General features: G+C 37.6%; 1 protein-coding gene across 10 annotated transcripts in view; it reads left to right on the forward strand.

Moving 5' to 3' along the window:
• The window catches only part of DCLK2 (doublecortin like kinase 2), an 88,672-nt gene that overhangs the window by 46,710 nt on the left and 20,479 nt on the right, over positions 1-21,483 (forward strand). For all 10 annotated transcript variants that reach the window (XR_011140958.1, XR_011140957.1, XR_011140956.1 and 7 more), the window contains 4 exons: positions 2,331-2,425; positions 12,613-12,685; positions 13,969-14,077; positions 17,761-17,818. Coding sequence is in view for 6 of the 10 variants with exons in the window: in XM_068942264.1 (XP_068798365.1) it covers positions 2,331-2,425; positions 12,613-12,685; positions 13,969-14,077; positions 17,761-17,818 (335 nt within the window). In the remaining 4 variants the exon portion in view is untranslated. The remainder of the gene's footprint in view (positions 1-2,330; positions 2,426-12,612; positions 12,686-13,968; positions 14,078-17,760; positions 17,819-21,483) is intronic.

Raw genomic sequence — 21,483 nt, forward strand, 5'->3', positions numbered from 1 at the left:
ACAAGTTTAAGTGCAAAAATAAATACAGATGACTTGCGTGTTTTTTCAGTTAAAAAAAAAAAAAAAAGCAAGCTGCTATCTCAAATAGCAACTGACTGATTTCCTATACAAGTGAGATTTTTACATATTGGAGGTTGTGCCAAATGTGGCTTTTACTGTTATTACAGATGTGTGCTCACTCACATGCAGTCAATTATAGGACACATTGATCAAACCATATCTACAGGCAGCTCTTTTAAATAGGCTCCTCAGCAGAACGCGCCACATGTCATACAATTGCAGAAGGATACAGGCTGGAAGGGACCTCTGGAGGTCACCGAGTCAAACTGTTGGCTTGGAGCACTGCACTTGTCTTAGTAAATCTTAGTAAAGAGTTAGAGTACTGTGAGAGTATGCTGAGGGAGCTCTTCCTTACACAGTTTTGATAGGGAAGAGGATTAGCAGTTTAGCGGTTCTGTCTATACTTGAAAAGATGGTAGGGACTTAGAGACAGATAACTTTGGTTGCGTCATAATATAGGTCTCGATGGTCACGTTCAGGAAAGAGTGACCTTTCTATGAGCTGCATAAAGTGAATTTGTGAATGACTGGATTTTTGCTCCTGTAGTAATAATTGGTCATTCAGAGGCAGATTCTTCTACAGAAAACATCTCATTTTTGTTCATGAACTAGCCACTTTACAGCTCAGAACTGTTTCTGATGCCCACAGTAAACTGTGTATGACCTTCGAAGAAGCAGAAGACAGTAAGTTAGCATTCAGTAACCCTTTTCGTCTTCATACAAGCAAGGCCCTTATAAAATAAGGAAGCATTGTTATACACAGTTTAAAGAAGGGTACCTAAAACAAAGTGGTGAGAAGCAGTGTATTTATACAGCTAGCAGGAGGAACTCATGCTCCTAAAGCCTTTCAGCTTCTTAAAAAACTTAAACCAAAGTAAGTTGCCTATTGTTCTGAATGGCAACCCTTGTTAAAGTTTAAAAAAAAAAATCCCAGTAACTTCAGTAGAAAAGAGTAAGCTCTTAGTCCAGAAAAAGATCTGAGAATGTAAATCCAAGCCATCAGATTTCATGATAGATTTACTCTGTAGCTAAATGCTAATTAGTTTTATCTTAACATCACACATCAGGAGGAAAGAGATTGCTGTGAAAAACAGGGATGTGTGGAAGTTGCAGTGCAGTCAGCCTGGCCTACTGACAGATTGACTCTTCAAGTATTAAAAATAGTAGTTCTAAGGAATCTTTAGCACTCGTTCTCAATTAACAGATGCTTGTAAAATAAAACCGATAGCACTGGTAAAGAAGTGAGGCATAAGCCATGACAGACTTTTGAATTTGTAAAGGATAGGTGGAGGTACAACCAGCGTTTACTTGGAAGCTAGATTTATGTTTGGTGGGTTACTTTCCCCCCCCCCCCTTTCTTTCTTAAAAAAAGGTTTTTCAATGTGAATCAGCTATGAAACCTTTCTAGCTCTTAAATTTCTGCCTAGTGTTTTCCTCTCCCAGCAAAAATGAGGTTTGGCTAGAGAGAAAATACACTGCTTCATTTAATACAGACTCTTTAATTCCATTTGCATAATAAAATTTATAAGTTTGGGGCTTTTATAGAAAAATACAAGGACTGATGTGAGTGCTATTCAAGTAATCAAAAATATAACAGTGATTGTATGAAGTATTTGAAAAGCTTGAGTTAAAATGAATGAACTCTTGAAATCAAAGGGGGAGAGTATTTCATGTTTCACAGATGCTCTAACTTCTTGGAAGTTCTGAAATGACCTACTAACTTGTAAGTGTTGGGAGGTTTCCCCTCTTTCCCCTACATCAATTTTTTTCTGAACTACTTTTCAAGTTCTGTGTCAGCCAACCAGTTCGTGCTTCTTGTTTGTTTTTTTGTATGAAAAGACTTGTGTTCTGCGAAAGGTTCTACCTAAAAAGTAACGTGTTGATCCAAAAAGGGGAGGTGGAGAGTCAAATGTTTGTACTTATGAACACCTTCTCTCTCATGTTTTATTGGGTGATATTCACATTAAATGATGGAGTTAAAAGAGATTGTGGTCATTAATTGTCCAAAGCTCTTGCAATAGACGAGAAAGCCTTTTTAAGCCCTAGAATGACAATGAGATGTACGTGTGTCATCTTGATCCTAAATCCAGCTACATGAGTTTTCAGGGAGCACATAATTTAATCGTAAATGCTGTTGAATCTGTTTTGATCTTCATATGCAGACTTAAATGATAACTTAGTCAGAGAGGCATGTTATGTTTAAAAGCAAGTTAGATTTTTTTCTTTTGCTCATCTTTTCTTTCCTATGTTTGCTTTCCTTGCCTTGCCCAGTTAATGGAACACCAAGCAGTCAGTTATCCACTCCAAAATCTACCAAGTCCTCCAGTTCTTCACCAACCAGCCCAGGCAGCTTTCGTGGACTCAAGGTAAGTACCAGGACCATCAAAAAAACTGAATTCTTTATTCATTGACTAATGTATTACAGTGGTGCTCCAGAACTAATAACTAAATAAAAAGGGATCCTGATTCTATAGGACAGGCTTGCTAGTATGGTTGTTGAGCTGAAGTGGAAAAGAGAGCTAAAATAAAGTTTTATTTTATTTTGTATTTGGTTTGCAGGATGAAACCCTCAGCTTAGGGAAAGAGGAGAGTGATGGTGGCTTGAATTTGCCCATTTGTCCTTCAAATTTTTGTTTCTTGGACTGAGAAATCCCCCCAAGTAATTTATGCTCTTTTAGCCTATATAAATGTAGCATCCTCTCCTGTAGGCCTTAAACTCTTTCGCATTGCCCCAAATTTCCTCTGAAGCACTCTTCTCATCTTGTGGCACACCACTTCATGCAATTTACTGCCTGAAAGCATGTGAGGAGAGGCTCCTTTGTGAGCAACCAGACATCTGGCTGAGATTTTTCTCTGTGGTGCACCAGGGGAATTCTCTTCCTTTCCCACTTAAGAAATGGTAGCATGTGCAGTTCTTAGAGGCTATTCTGTGTCTTTTGCTTGGTAAAACAACAACAACAAAAAAAGGCTTGGAGCAGAACAGAGTATCTTACTGCTTCATTCTTGCAGCTGTCCTTTCAAGGGGAATTTTCCTATGATACTATCAATTGCAGCCTTTCTGGAAGCACAGTGGAGGATTTTCTCTCCAATTATTCTGATCAAGTCATATCTCCTCTTGGTGAACAAAACAGTTGTGAAGAGGCTGCATAATTTTATGGAAAACTGTTATCTCAATTAAGAGACCAGCAAAAGGACGTGATTAGAATAGTATTTAGATTTGCGTTTTGACATGCTAATTGTTACTGCGTCTTTGTCTGTTTTGCCTGGTATATTGCATGTGTTTCTGCAGGCTTCTGTGATAATCCTGAGAAAAAGATTTTGATGTTTGATAAATTCTAGTATATTTTGACTTGTTTGGTTCGTGGTGGCTATTTAGTGTCAATCTCTGCCATATGTCACTGAGCTCTACCATCCCACAGCTTCTCTTTGTCAAAAGTGAAGTAAACTGGTCTTTCCCTATACACTCTGCCTTGACAATGGACTTCTGTAATGCACGTTCAAGAGCAGTAACAACGTTACTAACACTGAAAGCTATAATTCTGTATTTTAGAGTTTATCTGGAAAGCTCTCCAATAAGATTTACAGTAGAGGACACCAAAATCATTGAACTTGAGGCTCTCTTCTTGGCTAATCTGCAACTGTATTTAACAGATGCTCTTTTTGTCTTTCTTTAATGAAATTACAAGTTTAGAAACCAGAAATTTTCATTCTGTTTTTTCAATGCCTTCCCACTTGCTTTTAGCAGATTAAAGCTCCATTAAGACAGAGATAATTCTGATAGTAACAAGCCATTTTTAGGGAAGTGGACAGGTCCTCTTTCCTCTTCACTGTCAATTTCACTGAAGGAGGCTGTTGTACTTGTTCATTCTGGAGTGTAATTGGTGGTGGGTACTAATGGGCTTTCATGTCAAATAAGTCATTCCTATATGACCAAAGAGCTGAAAAACAGCAAAAACAAATTAATAATCTCATGCCTAACATATGTTACTGAAGAAGTGGCTACCTCTAGTTTTCTCCTACTGGCATGCATCTGTTTAGTAAGAGGATCCTAGTTGTGCTCCTGAGACTAAAAACAGGGAAAGTTAGCTGGTGAATGTCAGGGCGGGTTCCAAAAGGAATGAGTGCACTTTGCAGTGACCCTTTTTTTCTTGATGATGTTTTAGTACTCATGACTGTTTGGGGGCAATATTCTGCTAAGCATGGGTAAAATTCAAAGAAATCAACATAAAACCAGTAACAGGGAGGCATGGTTTTATGTGAAGCCAGGATCTGTAAGAAACATACTTCTGTAGGACCGATCCTGGCCAATCTGATGAGGAAAACTGAGGGAAGGCAGGGAGCAGTTTTATTATTTTCAGGTTATTGCTTTTCTCTGTTAAGAGTTCCCTGTTGATAAGACCACATCACTGCACAGACAAGTAGTCTGGACTCCTGCTCTTGTACGAAGAAGATGCCACGATTGCAGCCGAATGAATACCATGGATATAAATACCAGTATATTTCTGAGTTTATTGGCTTTTGAAATGCAATTTTTTGGCTGTGGTGTTGTGTAGAAAGCATATATGTTTCTTTTGGTAGGGTATGAAACAGGAACGCTTAGGAAAATGTTAAAATAAAAATAAGATTGTATATGAACAAGGGGCAGCTTGATAGCAGTACCTCTTTTTTTTTTTTTTTTTTTTGAATACTGAAAATAAACTCAACTCCTTTACAGTATATTTTTGGTTCTGAAAAGTTTTAGGAAAGTTAGTAACACAAGTATATTTAATCCTTAAGTCAGAAGAAGAGGTTGCCGTCCTACAACAATGGCAGGATAAAATCTGGGCCCTTCTTTCTCTAAGTTTCTTCATGTTCTATGAAAAAAATACATTTCCTACTATTCTATTGATAAAATGGTTAACATGCCTTGTAGGAGAGTCTGGTGTTGCACAATTACCGTGTGATCTTTCTGTTCGGAAAAGGGAACAAATCAGGAGTGATTTTTTCTCTTTGCTGTGAAGAGCAGACCATCAGAGCAGCTGTACACAAAACTCCTTAAAAACCTGTGTTCTTCTGACTGCCAGAGCAAAATACATGCAAGCATCAGCTAGAAGCTGGCTAGTAAACGTGAAGGTGAATGTAGAGAATGAGTGATAATCCTTCTGATCAAAGTAGTAAACTAGCAAAAGATACCAAATGCAATGCCAATTTTTTTTCTCAGTTTCAGACATTGAGTCTTGCATCATATTCTCTGTGTGCCACTTGTCCTTTAAAGCAAAGCCTTTTCAGCCTCAAGGATTCCTTCTCCTTCACAACACTAGATCAGTAGAAGTGGTATGCTCAGGGACAGAAAACGCCGTGCAGAAATACTCCTGATGAACAGCTTATCTTTTAAGAGAAGGGCTTTTCCTTCTGCCCTTTTTAGCTCTTTCATCCGGAATCTCTTTGTGCTACTAATTGTTCAGCACTATAAGCCAGGGTGCCAGATCAGGCCTGACCAATATCCTTATCTTGCTGAAGCATTTAGAAACATTGTATTGGAGTCTGAGATGACATTGAAGTCATAGGAATTTAACCTCAACAAAGGCTATAGGATCTTCCTGCAACCCCAAATAAGTGCCCTTATTCCAGTAAGGAACAAGTACAGATTACATGATGTCATATCTTTTGAGTATAGTTGAGTAAATAACTAAAGATACACCTTAAAGCAGCACACACAGGTGTATGCTACTAGGTTTTTTTTATTTAAGGTTGTTTATTTTTAACCTCACAATTTTAGCCCAGTATTAAGCATGTCACTTCACAGAGGGTTTGTTTCAAGGCAGGTATTTAAATATGAAAAGTAACAAAGTACAGACATGAAGTAAATGACTGCTCTGTACAATATGCTTTTTTGAGTGAGTGGGCTGCTTTTTCTTTAATTTTCTTTTAGTTTTTCCACAGAGATTAAAATTTGTTCATGGATTAAGAAAAGCAGCAATAGTACATTAGGTGACACAGGACAAATGATTAGGAAGAGACTTGTTGCTGTTCTAGGCAGGTGACAGTTGAAAAGTATAGCCTTTTTTTTTTTTTTTTTTTTTTTTTGCTGTAAGGGAGTGTTTATAGACTTAGATATGTAATGCTGTTAGGGGTGCTTTAACTCTGCTGGTATATCTGTTACTAAGTATCGTTTGTACTATAAACATCTAATTCCCAATTTGAAAGTGTTAATCAAATCATCCAGAGTATTCTAGGAAGAAACAATTAAAATATGAGACCTTGAAAAGTGGTGTCATAATTCCCTTGTGCCTACTTGGATGTGTTTTGTTGTCCCCTCTTGAAATTAAGAACCATGAAATCTAGACATATTGAAAGGAAAAAAAAACTACAAATAAAGAAGCTTTATAGTTGAGGCATTTCTTGAAATCCCAATTATGCTAAATAGCATTGTGCTTGAATTTGTCTCAGTAATACTTTTTCAATTCATTGGCCAAATGACCGAAGTGAAAGGGCATTAAAACCTGATCCAACAAATCACTTAAGCTCTTGCTTAACTTTAAGCTATTCAGTAGCCCCTTTTACTTCAATGAGACTGTTAATGTACTTGAAGCTAAACATGTGCTTAAGTGATTTGATGGATTAGAGCCTATCTTCATCAAGGCTTTAACCTCTTCAATTTTGTATGCAGGCACTCCTGTTAGAAAGTTGGGCATTAAAAATACTTGCATGGAATTATCCAACCCAGTGACAGAGGAATTCTTTATCCTCCTTGTCCTCAGTAATTTACAGTTCAGCACCTTTATTGCTTACACAATGGATAGCAAGAGATAGCTAATCTGTGCTGTTGTGGAAACTGATGTATGGTACTTAGTAGTAAGTCCACTGATCAGCTGGCTAAAAACTTTACATGTGAGGCAACTCAAAACCCCTTCAGAAAAGATATGATCTTTATGTGGTTCTTCAGTGTTTCTAGAGCAGCACACCAAAATGCATGCCATAATATCTTTTTAACACCATGTATGTTCAAATTAATGCTAGCAATATCACTATTTTCTTTTTGGCTATTATATTGTTACAAGTAACTCTGCAGTATTATTACTGCAGTTACAAGTAACTCTGCTAGGCTACTAGCAGAGTTTGGGTATCACTTGAAAACTATAGAGGTGTTGTATATCGTTTCTATCTTACAGATTATGTTAGTATTGAACTTTATAAATGACTGACAGTGTCTCACTGGAAATGCTGAATACATAAATACCATTTCATTTATTTTTCAAATATCCGTTTGCCCTTCCTGATCACAGCCTTTCAGGATTAATTACACTGTAACAGCAAAAGAGCTCCCAAATTTCAGAGAATGCTTCTGCAAACAGTTACTTCAAAATTTCAGTAGAATATTCATGTTCTACAGCCGGATTAATCAGTAATTTTAGTGTTTTCATGAAGAAAACAGAAAACTTCTTTGAGAATATCAAGAAAATTTCCTGAAGATGCAAGAGTTTGCACTCTCTTCCGAGCTCTCAGGGAAAGATTACCACAGCAATGCCGAAACAGAACTTGAGGAAAAGTTAATGATATTAGACAGACTTGTTCTCAGTTTGGCTATGTGCACTTTGAGGGTTTTGCAGGACCTCAAAATAACAGCAGTGATGTTTGCATGGGGTGCCATATTTCTATCTGGAATTTCCCAGACAAGGATGAGTGTGCACACCTGCACGCAGACATGTACATATGTACCAAAGAGTTTAGAGTCTGTTCAGCGTATCATGAATGTGCTGGAGTACAAGGACAGCAGATTTAGTGTACCTCAGTCATCGTATGCAGGTGCTGAGCAACAACAGCAGGTCTGATTGAGGTCCAGTACTCGTTTGCACTTGACCATTTACACAGAACTTTTATGTGACCAGCAACCAGATGACAAAAGTTGTTCTTTTCTATCCAAGCAGGCAAAAAGGACAGACAGAGGAACCTTCAGATGGGAAACTGTAACTCTACAGAAAAACAAGCGCTGTAGAAAGCACCATCCCATATAGCTGCCAAGAGACTAGTTAATTCCTTTCAATATGAAAACAGCCCAAAACATTTAAACAAACATTTGTGGCATGGGCAATGAACTGAGTCCTGGACAGAGCTTTGTCACGTAAGGTAGCATTCCGCTTAGAGAGAACGTGGAATTATATCCATAAATCCTTCCTCACACGCACTTCCTCATGACACAAAAAATAAAATCCCACCAGATTTGTAGTCATCTGGAATGACCTTATATCTCCTTCCACCTTTATATTTTAAATACACGCACTAAGTTTACTTTTTTCAGCTATGCTGTACTGTTTTGACTCAAAAGATTTATTAAAAAATCTTTGCTACTGGATGTAACTAATTAAAATGAAGACTGCTAAGCTTCTGCTTTTTCATTCGCAAATCAGGGACTCGGGCTCTGAACCAGATTTTAAGCGACACTTGCCAGTCTTTCCCTGCTACTTAAACATCACCTTACATTTGCATGCCCATTTCAGTTCATGCTCTTGGATTCTGTACTGATATAAAGGGTTTTATGTTTTTTGTTTGATCTTTCTGTACACTTTCATTTTCTTATCATTGACTTAAAAGGAGAAAACCCAAGACACACAGTATCTGTCAGGATGCAGCTATCTGGCATGATATACATTGGATACTTCAGATTTAAAAAAAAATCCCACACTGCAGTATTGGATATTTTTCTCTTATATGTTAGAAATAGAAACTTCACAGTGAATGAAGTCATAATAGTTTAGTGGTCATTAAACATATCTTGTACAGAGGGATTTTCCTGTGGACAGACTTGATATTAGTCATACAGAATTTAGATTTTCTCTGTAGAGCATAGTTTCTTTGCACTATTTTGTTTTTTCAAACTTTTTAAAATACAAGTAGTAACTTGAATCAAATGATGTAACTTGACAGGATGCTAGAAAATCTGTTCTACTATGAAAGAATTTAATTCCTTTAAATAGGTTTGAAAATAATTTTGCACGCTTAGTGGCCACAGCTAGTTAGAATAAGAGTTTTTAATAGGTTTGACTTTAAGGAGGAAGGAAGGGAAGAATGCTAAATACTTCTGGCTAAGTTAATATGTCAGGGTGCAGGTAGCACTTTGGGTATTAAAGAATGTTTTACACTTGTAGGTATGGCATATCTAGCGTGAGTGTCTCTCACAAAACCACCTGTCATATTGATGAACCTAGTGTCTCAAGGCACAGTCAGTCTTTATAAAGTAATGTCATGTAGAAAACAATATCAGCACGCTTCTGTCTGAAGAAGCTGAAACAGACAGTTTCTTTCTATGCAGAGCTTGAGGCATTTTACATCTTTAATTAGGCTGTAAAACAATTTGCAGCTAGCTTTGAGAACTGTATGTTCACTGAGACATTCTCAGGATCTCTAAGCGCTGTGTTGCATGGTGCATTTGGCTCTGGATGTGCTGTCAAAACACAAATTACCTGTGGGGAGACAACTTGAGGGAAATAAAGGCAGTGATTGCAATATTCTGTATTGCACATTGCTTAAATGCAATGGAGTGACTGTTAGCGTATGATGTTCTTGGCCAGTGGCATCTGCGTTCTCAGGTGACTGGTTTATTCAAAGTGCTGAAGAGACATTGCTGCTCAAAATTTTTCTGAGCTTTTAAAAATGAAGAATCAATTTCCTCCTCAGGTTTGAGTTTTCTAGGAATTTGCATATAGATGTGAGAGGGTGGATTTAAATCCTCTGCACTTTGTCATGCGTAAGGGAAAATTTACTGGAAGAGGGCGGTAGCGCTGTGTGGACTCGAATACATGAGGAGGAATTATTGAAAACCCTGATTTCCAGTGTGATTCGCTCCATATTTACTAGAGTAGTACCAAAGCAATATGTATTATTTTCTCTTCTTAATACCCACAGAATGACTAGTGAACCACTCAGTTTGCTTGCACATCCAGAGTTGTTACTTCAATTTCAAAATACCTGCAGCTGTTGGGATATTCTAAATATTGAATCTACATCTAAACATTGAATATCCATCTACAGTGCTGGATATTCTGAATATTACATATCACTGGGTAGATAAATGATGATTAGAAAATGACTTTATTGTTAATAATCTCAAATTCTGGGTAGTTTTCTCATGACTGTTCTGTTGTGTTTATTCAATTAAAAAAAAGGCAAATGCTGATCACTCTGTAACTGTTTACTTAGACGTTGCTGTGTCACTATCCACTTTTACCTCTTTCCCACTGTTTCTGAGTAGTCAAGCACTCACAAACATGAGAGATTTTATTTCTGCTGTGCTCTGATGCAGCAGAGAAAGACTAGACTGGTTTTGCAGCTGAGGAATTGAGACATGGACCCACGGCTCCCACGATGCAGGGACCCTCTGTGGCAGAATGGGTTTGAACTCGCACCTAGAGTTGTGGTAAATTAGTGGCAGAGCTAAGGTTAAACCTGCAGCCTCAGGTTCTGATCTAGTAATGCAGCCCAACAGCGGCATTAGATGTTTCTTAGTTCGTATTAGTCTTCCCCCACCCCGTTCCTGTTTGTTCCTTCTTATAAGTATTGTGGTAAGAAGGAATTTGTCCAGTCATGCTGTGACCTGATTACAAGGGAGAAGGAAATTGGAAATGTGGGCTAGATATTCCCGTGTATTGTCACTCACTCAAAACGCAAAGCACATGACTAATATTTCTGGCTGATGACTAATAATTTGCAGTGATTCATTCTGAGGATCCCCACCCAGTGACACAGTAGGTCAGGACTGTTATCCTCACTTTATGCTTGAAGAAAATGTGACTGACAGGTTAAAAGACTGACTTGTGATTTTACTTCAATGTCATTTAAACCAGATGTCTTCATGCCTGGTCCTTGTTATATAAATAGATAACTCAGACAGCTGTATTAGCGTAGCCTGGTTTTAAGTGATTAGCAGAAGGTCGTAGCTGCCTGGCTGCTGTTTGATGCTACTTCTATGCCAAATGCTATCTGAGCTGTACACGTAATGTAGACAATGTAAACAGCATTGGTTTTGTGGCTCTGCAAAATTAAGTTGTATGGCTTCTAGTTACTGTACCTTCAGCTGATTTGGTCGCTTAGCTGCCACTAGAAACTTAAGCATTCATTAGCATTTCATGAGCCTTTAGACAGTATCCCTATCTATCAGTTCAGTTTTTTTCACTGACAATAGCTTTAATGATTTAAAATATTCTGCAGCGTAACCAGACAATGTTAGCTAAAATGGAAAATGCTGCATTTGCATTCCTGGTGTCATGCAAAGCCATCTCAGCAGATCCTGAGCTTAAGGCAGAAAAGCATTTTAATCCTTTATATGATGAGCGGTGGGAACTACTGTAATAGCCCATGAAGAAAACAAGATGTGGAACTTCACGTGAAGAGCCACAAAGTATTGCATAGAGGAGAGGGAATGATCTAAAATATATTTTAATTTAATAGAGCATCCCTATGCTTAAACTGTAATGATAGAGCTTATAAAAGACAGTACTCTGGTGCACAGAACATGTCCACTCTGTTTTACTGTTGTTGCATTCATTCATATGCCTCCACCCCTTTTTGAAATAAAAAACGATTGCTATGTATGTCCCTGGGCAGTATGACAAAAGAACTTTAAGCAGAATTGTGAGGATTAGGCTCAAGTACCAATGAAGGCATTAGTGCAGCAAAAGTAGTCGTCTTCAGGTTCATCTTCCAAGTTTATTTGAATATTTAATTTTATGCAGTGACACAGTTACTAAAATTGGACCTATGTCTGGATGCATATCAGATAACGGACTTGAAGTGTTTGTAGATGTCCTCAGTCGTCACATCTGTAATAACCTAAAATACAGAATGCTAAATTATAAAGTGAATTTGACTGTCGTAGATGTGCCAGGCTGCTTATGCCAACATGCTGTTTTTTAAACATAAACTAGTAGGGCCATGCAGTCGTTTTTGTGCTACCTTCCTACCATGCTTCAGTGCTAATCTGAAGTGAGCATATGTTGACTGGATTCAGTTAAGAAAACGTCAGACAGCGCCAGCTGTGAAGTAGATGTTTTGCAATGCAGCACAAGACTACCTGTGTGTTTCACTGGCCCCTGAATAGATAGATGTCTGGTGATGACTGTCTCTGGGTCTGAATCTCTGGCTTAGAGGTGAAAATACATATTATCCAGTACGCAAAGAGTAAAGATTTTATTACACAGAATGAGGAGGAAGTGTTACTTTCACATGCGCTGGCTCTAGTTTTCAGATGGGACTTCGTGCAGCTGCAGGGAATTTTCTTTGCTGTTAATAGGCTTGCTGAAAACTGTTGAACTACATATGTAAATAACAATACCTGGGCTGGATCTTCAGTGGGTGCAAGTGACAATGATATACTTGAACGATGGTGAACTGTGAGAGAACAAGAATAAGATAGGAGAGCAAAAGCAAACTGACTCTGTGTATGGGTTTTTAGGGCTGGAGGTTTGAGAGGGGTTTTTTTTTTTGGTAATATTGTTGTTATTTTCTCTAAATTTCTCCCTGGCTCCTCCTTGTGGTTACTTTGTCACCAGAGATAACAAGATCTTATGTTCTTCCATAGCTCCCTCCACATGGTGGATCTTCTTCCAACGTGAATGGTGTACCCGAATCACTCCACTGCCAGAGTCCTGAAGGTAGGATACGAACAGTTGCTACCAGTCCTTGTATAAGCTTTGTTTATGCATAGATGAGAGTTGGTTTAGCAATGTTAGATGATTTCTAACTCCAAAACAATTTTTGTTCTGAAACGATTGATGCTTAATTGGCAGCCGTATCTTGGAAAAACTGTTAATTTCATTTGCTACATCAAGGCATTAAAATTAGGAAATTATTTTTTTTTATTTTTTGTCAAGTGCTAGCACATTAGTCGACCCTGCTCTTCAGTAATCACCACTGAGAATTTGAATGATTTTGAACATGACCTGCAAAATATCACCAGAAATGTGTTGTGACTGGACTAGAAGAGGAGTCCTCATAGCAGCACATTAGGCTTCAAGTAGAACCACTAGGCTGATCAACTGATCTTACTTAACCGTAACATTTCATTCCTTAGCTTTTTGAAGCAATGTTAACTTTTTATTGATTTATTTACTTCAAGTGTGTTTTCTAGTTTAAAAATACTAAAATAAGTAGCTGTCAAACTTATTTGTGTTTTATTGTTTCAGCAGCAGCTAAGAGAACTTGAAGAAGTTCAGCAGATAAAACTTTTGATGCTTTTCAGAAACAGTCCTTAAAAACTTGGTGCCTCTGAATGGCTCTTTGATTTCCCTTGTATCAGTTTAAATTTTTTAGTATCATCTTTCAGTTTACTGACTGTTCGTGGAATATGTGATGTAGGAACTATGATTCTTAATTCGTTGGTGGATGTTTTTATTGCTTCATTAAAAGAAATTTTAAAATATCTAGAAGCTAATTTGGCATAGCAGTTGTAGAGCCTAGCATAGGCTAAGTAAAGAGGAAAAGAACAATTGGATTAGATTCTTTGTTAGTTAAAGAAAAATATTTTTTACATGACATTTTGGTTCTTTTACATGCATTGTAGATGAATCTTATTTGCATTTTTCCTTTGTTGAGTATGCAAAAAACATCGACACGATACGTCAAAAAAGGTATCTTGAGTTTAGGAATACTTGGACTAAGGATTTCTAACTGCGTTCATTACTTTTAGAGTACATCAACACAAATAATAGTAGTATTTGACCTGTATGTTAAAAAGTCAGGCAACTCTGATGAGTCGTATCTTGTTCTTTCTTACGTTTAAGGTAACAACAAGGGAATAAGCTGTGAGGGAAACAACTTGCATTTAAATTCGGTTTTGTATTTAGCACTGTTTTGACTCTATAGAGTCTGTGGAGGATACATTACATGGTGCTGACGCTTCTCTTCAGCATGCATTATTGACTTTGCTTTTTTGCAGGTGTGAATGGAAACAAGTGCTCAGGGTCATCTACCATTCTCGAGAAGTACAAAGTGGGAAAGGTGATCGGTGATGGCAATTTTGCTGTAGTAAAGGAGTGCATAGAACGGTGAGCAAGGAAAATGTTCAGTACTGCTAGCGATGTGTTTTACTGGATAAAGCCCTGTGCGTTAGCATAACTGCATAGGAAAATGTAATTATATGAAATCAAAGAAGAGTTGTAAAAAAAAAAGGCCTGTATTTTGAGACCTATGCATGGTGAAATATGCAGATCTTCCTATGTGTTATTCCAGCAAAGGAAAATGAAAGCACCAGAGGAATATGGCTTTTTATCCCAAAAAACAAAGGAGGTATCACCGTCTAATGGAGGCTCTTGAAGCAACCCCACAGATCTTCAAGAAACCCCCTCACACCACAAAGGGGAGACATATGTTTGGCAGGGAATTTTATATGGCAGCTATGTACTCTCTCAGCCTGTTTGCCTCAGCAGTTCTGCTGCTGTGTACCCCCAACTGCCTGCTGCTTAGGTGATTTTTTTCACAGCATTTGATCTGCAGTGAGCAAACCATTCCTAAAGGCATGGAGCCTGCGGCAGTTAGCCCGTATGACACTGACTCTCTTTTGCTTGCTTGTTCTGTGAGGAAGCATGCGGTAAGGAGCCGGAGACTTTTCAAACCAGCCCTTCAGTATTCCAGACTGTGAAATATTTTTGTGCATGACTTCCCAGGAGGTAGGCAGCGTAGACTGTGCTGTATTACTGCTCTTCCTCTGCAAGCTTTGTGTCACACTTTGCTACTAGTGCAAACATAACAGATGATTTGACTCTCAGTTTGTCGGCCTATTTCTTAGAACCACCTTGTGTGAGCCACCTTCATCAAACTAAAATGTATGTCAGTGTCCTAAATAGTATAAGGAATCTCTACCTCCTGGGACAAATTCAGCAAATCTCTGTAAAAAATACAGAGGTTACAGAAACAGTTTCTGTGGTGTGATTCTTTTCTTCTAATTCCTTTAAAAGAAAGGGAAGGTAATTATGAAGGGAAACATCCCACTGCAGTCGTACTAGATCATCTGTCTTTCATAAATACTTTTGCAGAGTCATCCAGACAAATACCCAAAAAGGGTTGGGAACTGAGGCTGATCTTATGATTCATAACCTTCTGCAGCCATTATTGGGTTTTCTCAAGAGAAGTGGTCCTTGGTGTGCTTTATTTCTCTCCATTGCCAAGAATTATATTGGCAGGTGGTATGTAAAACAACTTGGGACCTTCTCATCTAGTACTCCATTCTGGCTCGTAACAAGAGATGATAATTCTTGTTAATAACCTTTTTGAAAATGTGATATACAGGAATCTAAAGCTTATGTAGTAAGGAATAAAGACTGAGGGGGCATCTCCTAAAGTTACTAGATGAGCACAGTATTGTTACAGGAAAAAGTGGTTAAATATTCTTGAGTATGCTACTATTACTGCTCCAAACAAGTTCCTGTTTCATGTGCAGGTTTAAGCTAATACTTCTCAATCAATATAGATTCCAAGATCTTGATTTTTTTGTTGTTGTTGTTGTTTCTGCTGAGACACTCAGGTTCCACGTTAGTATGGAATCATTACTCTAGTGCTTAGAAAACCTGCAGTGAATAAACACTGCAACCCTCTTTAAAAAAAAGTCGTGAGAAGGCAGTGCAGGCAACTGTCTCACAAATGGCTTTCTCTTTGCAAGAAACTAATGCAAGAGGCTTGAGTGAGACTAACTGATGTTTTCAAACTGTCTTCACACACACCCTAAACCTGACCACACATCCTTTGTTGTGTATGGACTGAACAGAATTCATAAAAGATCTCAGGCTAAAAGTGTATTTCAGGAATATCTACTGTCCATTTTTAAAGTCACTTAAGTTCCACTGAAAATGGGACAGAAGCTGCTAAGCCACTTGGGTTTGGAAAGTTAATCATCTGTGCTGTTAAGAATGAGGGGGCTGGAATACAAAAACAACCTTCCCATTATTTAAAAAAAAAAAGGCCAAATTTAAACTCAGGAACAATGAGAGAGGAAATGCCAGCTGTAAAAGCTTACCTTCTAATTTCTCTTAATTCTTATACTTCATTTTTATTCCTACAGTGCTTAGAAGCCCTAGCGGTGGAGCCAGGGTCCTGTTCTATACCAGACCTTCTACACAGAAAAACAGGGCGACCTCTTTAGCAAAGGGTGTCTCTATGTCTCTATATAAAGACCTGATTCAACAGATAGATACAAACAGCTAAACAGAGTACCAGAAACCGTAAGACAATATTGGTCAATATGACAGGCAGTGATATCAGCGCACAAATTGCATGGCTGCTGTCCAGCTTTCTTATTAGGTGCTAGAGTAAAGGAGATTTGCAGGAGGGATTTGAGGGTGGTTAATGAGTTAGCTTTGTGAGTGTTAACTCCTCTTTCTGCATGACACAAATGCTGAAGGCTCCCTAAGTGGGTTTTGGTGATTCGTTATTTGTAGGCTTTTAGAGAATGCATTTAACGTAGTATAACACATAAACTGCAATTCTGAATTGTATATACCATGTCCACAGTAGATCTTACATCAGGTCTTGAATATAAGACGATAGCACTTCACAGATACCATTTAGATAACGTGTCAATCTAAAGCCTGGGTCAGGTTGTAACTATGACAACCCAGCAGACACAGCTGCACTTCCAGAGCAGAGATTCTCCACTGCAGGTTTTCAATAATGAATAGTTTTAATGTGAGACATTCATTCAGTACCTTTTTTGTGAGATACTAATTTTGACTAGCTGTATCTAATGCAAAAAAGACAGTGAAAATCAACCTTTAAGTTTAATAATATACCCGATTTTTGCTTTCGTGACAGCCTCTGTGTTTTTATTACTGTATATGTAGTAGTGGTGTTCTGACACACAGTGGAGTCTCTAAGTATTAACATAATACAAAATAATAGTAGTAATAGCACTTTATGGCATTTTGTGTTGTTCTTAACTTACTTTAAATTAAAAAAAAAAAAGGCATTTTTTCTTATACTAATGACAATTCATTTATGTTGGGGTTTTTTTCCCCCTCTCATTTCCCCCCCACTTCTGGAAAAATGGAGAACCTTTGTATTGCTTAAAGGGACAAAAAGCAAATGAGAGCTCTTTCTGCGAGAGTCTTACAGCATTTACTGAAAACAGTCATCCCTTTCTAATTTGTATAACCACCCTTTTAAATGTCAGAGTACTTTAGATACTGCTGTAAGCTCCATAGAACAGTTAAAAAAAAAAATCTGAACAAAATACAAAGGGACATCAGCACCTAATAAATTCTGTAGCATTTCAGACTAGTCTCTGATGAACCCCACTGGGTTTTAGCTCTACTGAATCCTGCTGATTTTTTCCACTAGGGCATCAGTCTTTCTTCTGCTGCTCACTTAAGCATATTGTATATAATTTTATCTTTAGAGCCTACCAGTTGAACAAAGCTAAGTGGAACGCTCAATACAAATTTTGCATCTTGCATTAAAGAGGTGGCAGAGAGTTGGAGCTCGGTCACAGAAGAATGAATTGCAGCTGGAGCTGGGGATTGATATACAAAGTGAGCTAGCTTATGGTAGTCAGGGCAACAGCAGGCACAAATGTTGCTGAGAAAAGGAAAAACCAAATCAAGTCAGATACGTGAGTTTTCTGTCAGCAATCCCCATGGGTCAAGGCATTCTATTATGGTGACATACGTTTTTACAGATAGTGCCACAAATTGTTGATCGGTTTTTGATTAACTAACGGTTCTCATATTTTTTTTGTTAGATCCACAGGAAAGGAGTTTGCGCTGAAGATCATAGACAAGGCTAAATGCTGTGGAAAGGTAGTGTACAATAATACACAACAACAAGAAAAATAGCAGAAATAGCACTAGTAACTGCTGATAAGTCAAAAGTGGTTGGATTTTTTGACTGTTTTCAGAAATACTCGTTTTAAGGGGTGGTATTTTCCACCCAAAAAGTAAATAAAGGTAGTAAATGTTAGTCTGCTGGATAATAGAATAAAAACAAGAAAAAGGTCATCTGCTTTACTGAACTAACAAAGAAAATGCTAATACTTGTCCAAAATGAAACAGAAGAGAAATTGCCAAATTGCACCATGATTTTCATCTGTAAATTATGACAGAGGAAGTTTGCACCTATGGTATGTTTATGTAACATCCATCCCTTTCTGCCTCTAATTTTTATCTTTTTATGGCTGTGCATGATCCTTTGGTACACAGAACATAGGTTTGGAAAGAAATTTTCTCAGCCGTTTCTTTCTGTTTGTTTAGTTTCGCCATCCTTTAGTGCAAAGATTCCTTAATTGAAGACTTCCTTAAACTATGTTTTTAATATAAGCTGAAAAAAAAAATTGTCATATCCTCAGCAACACAAGAACATGTTAAATAATTGAAGCACATGCCCTAGAGCATTTACAGAAATCTTCCCTCTCTTGCCAAGTACAGAGATTTAAAAAACAAACAAACAAACAAACAAACAAAAACAACCAAGTACTTGGACTAAGTGTTCAAAAGCATCTGGAATAGCTAACAACAAATAAAATACTTCTAATTTCACCGCTTTATAATACCTTAAAAACAAAGTGGTCTTGAGGGACTTGGGAAACAATGGATCATGGTTTAGGGTTAGCTGAGGGCACAGCATTCAGTAGCAATCAAACACTGGATTTGAAGACTCTTTTCTTTGAGAGCAGGAAATACAGGCCATTCCCTCAAGGATGACAAGAAAGCTGAACTCTTTTTGATGCAGATACCCTATTTTTTATGCAACTGAGTGCACTGAAATGATTTTGGAGGTAACTTTGAGACCAAGTCAGAGTTTTAATTCAAAGATACTTTTTGTCAGTGCAACAGAGTAACTGCTCTGCAGTGTAGTTCAGAGGTTGAGATGCTGAATGGGATTTGGAGGAAGACATGGGAGGTCTGAATAACCTTATAAGGTAAGGAGATGTATATTACAGTATGCCAATGCACTACCTGCTGTAATGACTTGCTTTAAGTAGAGCTCCTCAAACAGAAATGTTTTATCTGTGCAGATTTTAAGTTATGCATTAGTGCTAGGAGATGCGTATTCCCTTCTCCCTCCCCTCCCGCATTATCTCCTATGTTCTGGGTTTATTTAAGGGAGAATGTAGAAAGGAATCTTAAAAATGCATCTTAAAAAAAGAACACACATAAGAAAAACAGTGCTAGAAATGGCTTTTCCACATTAAAATGTTGCAATTTCTTTGGCTGTGGGAAGGATAAGCCAGTCCGTTTCCCCCAAAAGAAAGTTTTGAGTGCTGTACACTGCTTGCCATTTCAGATGCTTTTCTATTACTTGTCTGAGGCAGCTCCCTAGGTATCCTAAACTGGAATGGTCCAGAGAGAGATGATCCCTTTCATGCAGCAGAGTTTTAAACATATTTTCTATTTATCATTCTTAGTGCTTTAAAACAAAAAACAACAACAGCAACAAAACCATAGTTGCATACTTGTCTGATTGAAAGGACCAGTGTCTCTACGGCTACATATGGATGTGTGTGTTGTGTACAAGCGGAGGACTGTTGCTAGGAAGATGTTTACTGCCTGTTAGGGCAGTGGCAGAACGGTCCCAGGAAGAATTCTAATAAAATAACTAAACTCAGGAATTTTGCTGCAGCTTATTCCTCTTTCACCCCCTTTCACATGCCAACATAAGCCCCATCTTAAAAGCAACCACCTGGCTAAAGTGTGCGTGGCTTGTACGTTGCATATGCTCACTGCTGTCTAGCAATTTATATTCCACGTCCTAAAACTTCAATCCAATTGACGGATGTATTTTCAACAAGCAGTATAAACATCAATTATGCATTAATTTCCATGTAAATAAATCATGTGAACATACACTAAAATCTATATTGAACTATCCAGGAGGATGTTATAATAAGTTTGAAAAAATATTATTGTTAAATGATAAAATATAGCAAGAATGGTGGGATGATTGAAAAGAATTAACTACACACCAGTCAGCAGTTTGAGGACAGGTATCAAAACAGAAGCTCAGCATCATTTCGGAACCTATTTTAAATGAACATTATTATTTTAAATAAGCGTTACTTATGCCTGGGTTTTATTTAAAACAATTATTAACAATTTAGTTGTTTGAGTGAAATGACGAAAGTACTGGTATAGCTGTTGTGTCTTGGTCAGAATTCATGTATGCATTAAATTGAATGTGTTATCTCTTTAGGCAGAAAAAGCTATAATAAGATTCTAGTTTTTGCTTGGGCTCTTAACTCTAGTTTGACTTTACAGGCTTCCTGTCGTAAGGCTTAGTATGGTGTGGCTGCTCACTTCTGTCCGTTGATGAGATTCAGCGTTGTGCTTAACAAAATTGCTTCATGTTTGTTTTTTCTTTTCTCCAGAGCACGTTTGCTTGGAGCAGACGTATGTTTGTTCAGAATGACAATTGATGCTCTTTCAGATTGAGTTTCAAAGGTGTGACTATTTAACCAATATATGGCGCACCATACTCACAAAATTAGATGCACACATGGCATGTGATGTCTGAGTTACATACCACATAAATTAAGCTTTGATTTAAAAAGAAAAATAATAATAATAATAATAATAAAGCATCTCTAAATAATCCTGGAAATAAAAGGTGAAGTAGCGTAAGATCTTCCATCACTTGCTTATTTATGTACAGTGGATCACAACCTGCTTCTGGTGCTCTGCTCACAAATGCATGAAGTGCATGCTACTAATTACTGTGTGAAATATGAGTAAGTTCAAACTCCGGTGAGGTGATTTATTATCTGCTGAAATATAAGGAAACTTTGCTTTATGCAGGGATTGTTGGGTATTTTGCAGTGAACCTAAATGCAGCATCTCCATTCAGATATTTTATTAAAAAAAAAAAAAAAAAAAAGGTGAATCGTTCTTCCAGTGGCTGAAAGGGGTATATAACTTTCTTCACTCTCCAGTGTTAAGCAAGTGGGAAGGTATTCCAGAAAACAAAAGATTCTGAAATGGATTTGTTTTTGAAACCCATTTGCCTCCTCAAAAGTATGGAGAAGGGGAAATTAAACTCAGATCTGTGTAATTTAAGCTGTTAGAGCCAGAATGACTTAATTGGATTGATAAATATGCAGATTGTAAATCTTAAAAAAATATATATTCAGATTTATTATATTTATCTTTATATACGGAATTACACACGGGCGCACACACACACACTCTGAAATCCTTAAGTAAAACAGTTACCAATACTTTTTCTGCATATAATCCACAGCCTTTTTAAAAGTGTCAGTCGTTGGAAATAAATCCTAGGTAATTTGCATCCTTGAGCAAGCTAAACTAAATGAGAGGTGGAGGCTGGAGAGGATCAGGAACATGTTAACTATTGACGGAGGGGGGGGCAGGTTACAGTGATCCAGGTTCTGAGGTAAATTTCCCCTCGTATTACTCACATAGGAATATAACCTGCACTTTTTGAATTGCTGTCTTGCTGCAGGGTTTCTTTG

Source organism: Struthio camelus, chromosome 4, assembly GCF_040807025.1.
Source record: "Struthio camelus isolate bStrCam1 chromosome 4, bStrCam1.hap1, whole genome shotgun sequence".
Taxonomy (NCBI): Eukaryota; Metazoa; Chordata; class Aves; order Struthioniformes; family Struthionidae; genus Struthio; species Struthio camelus.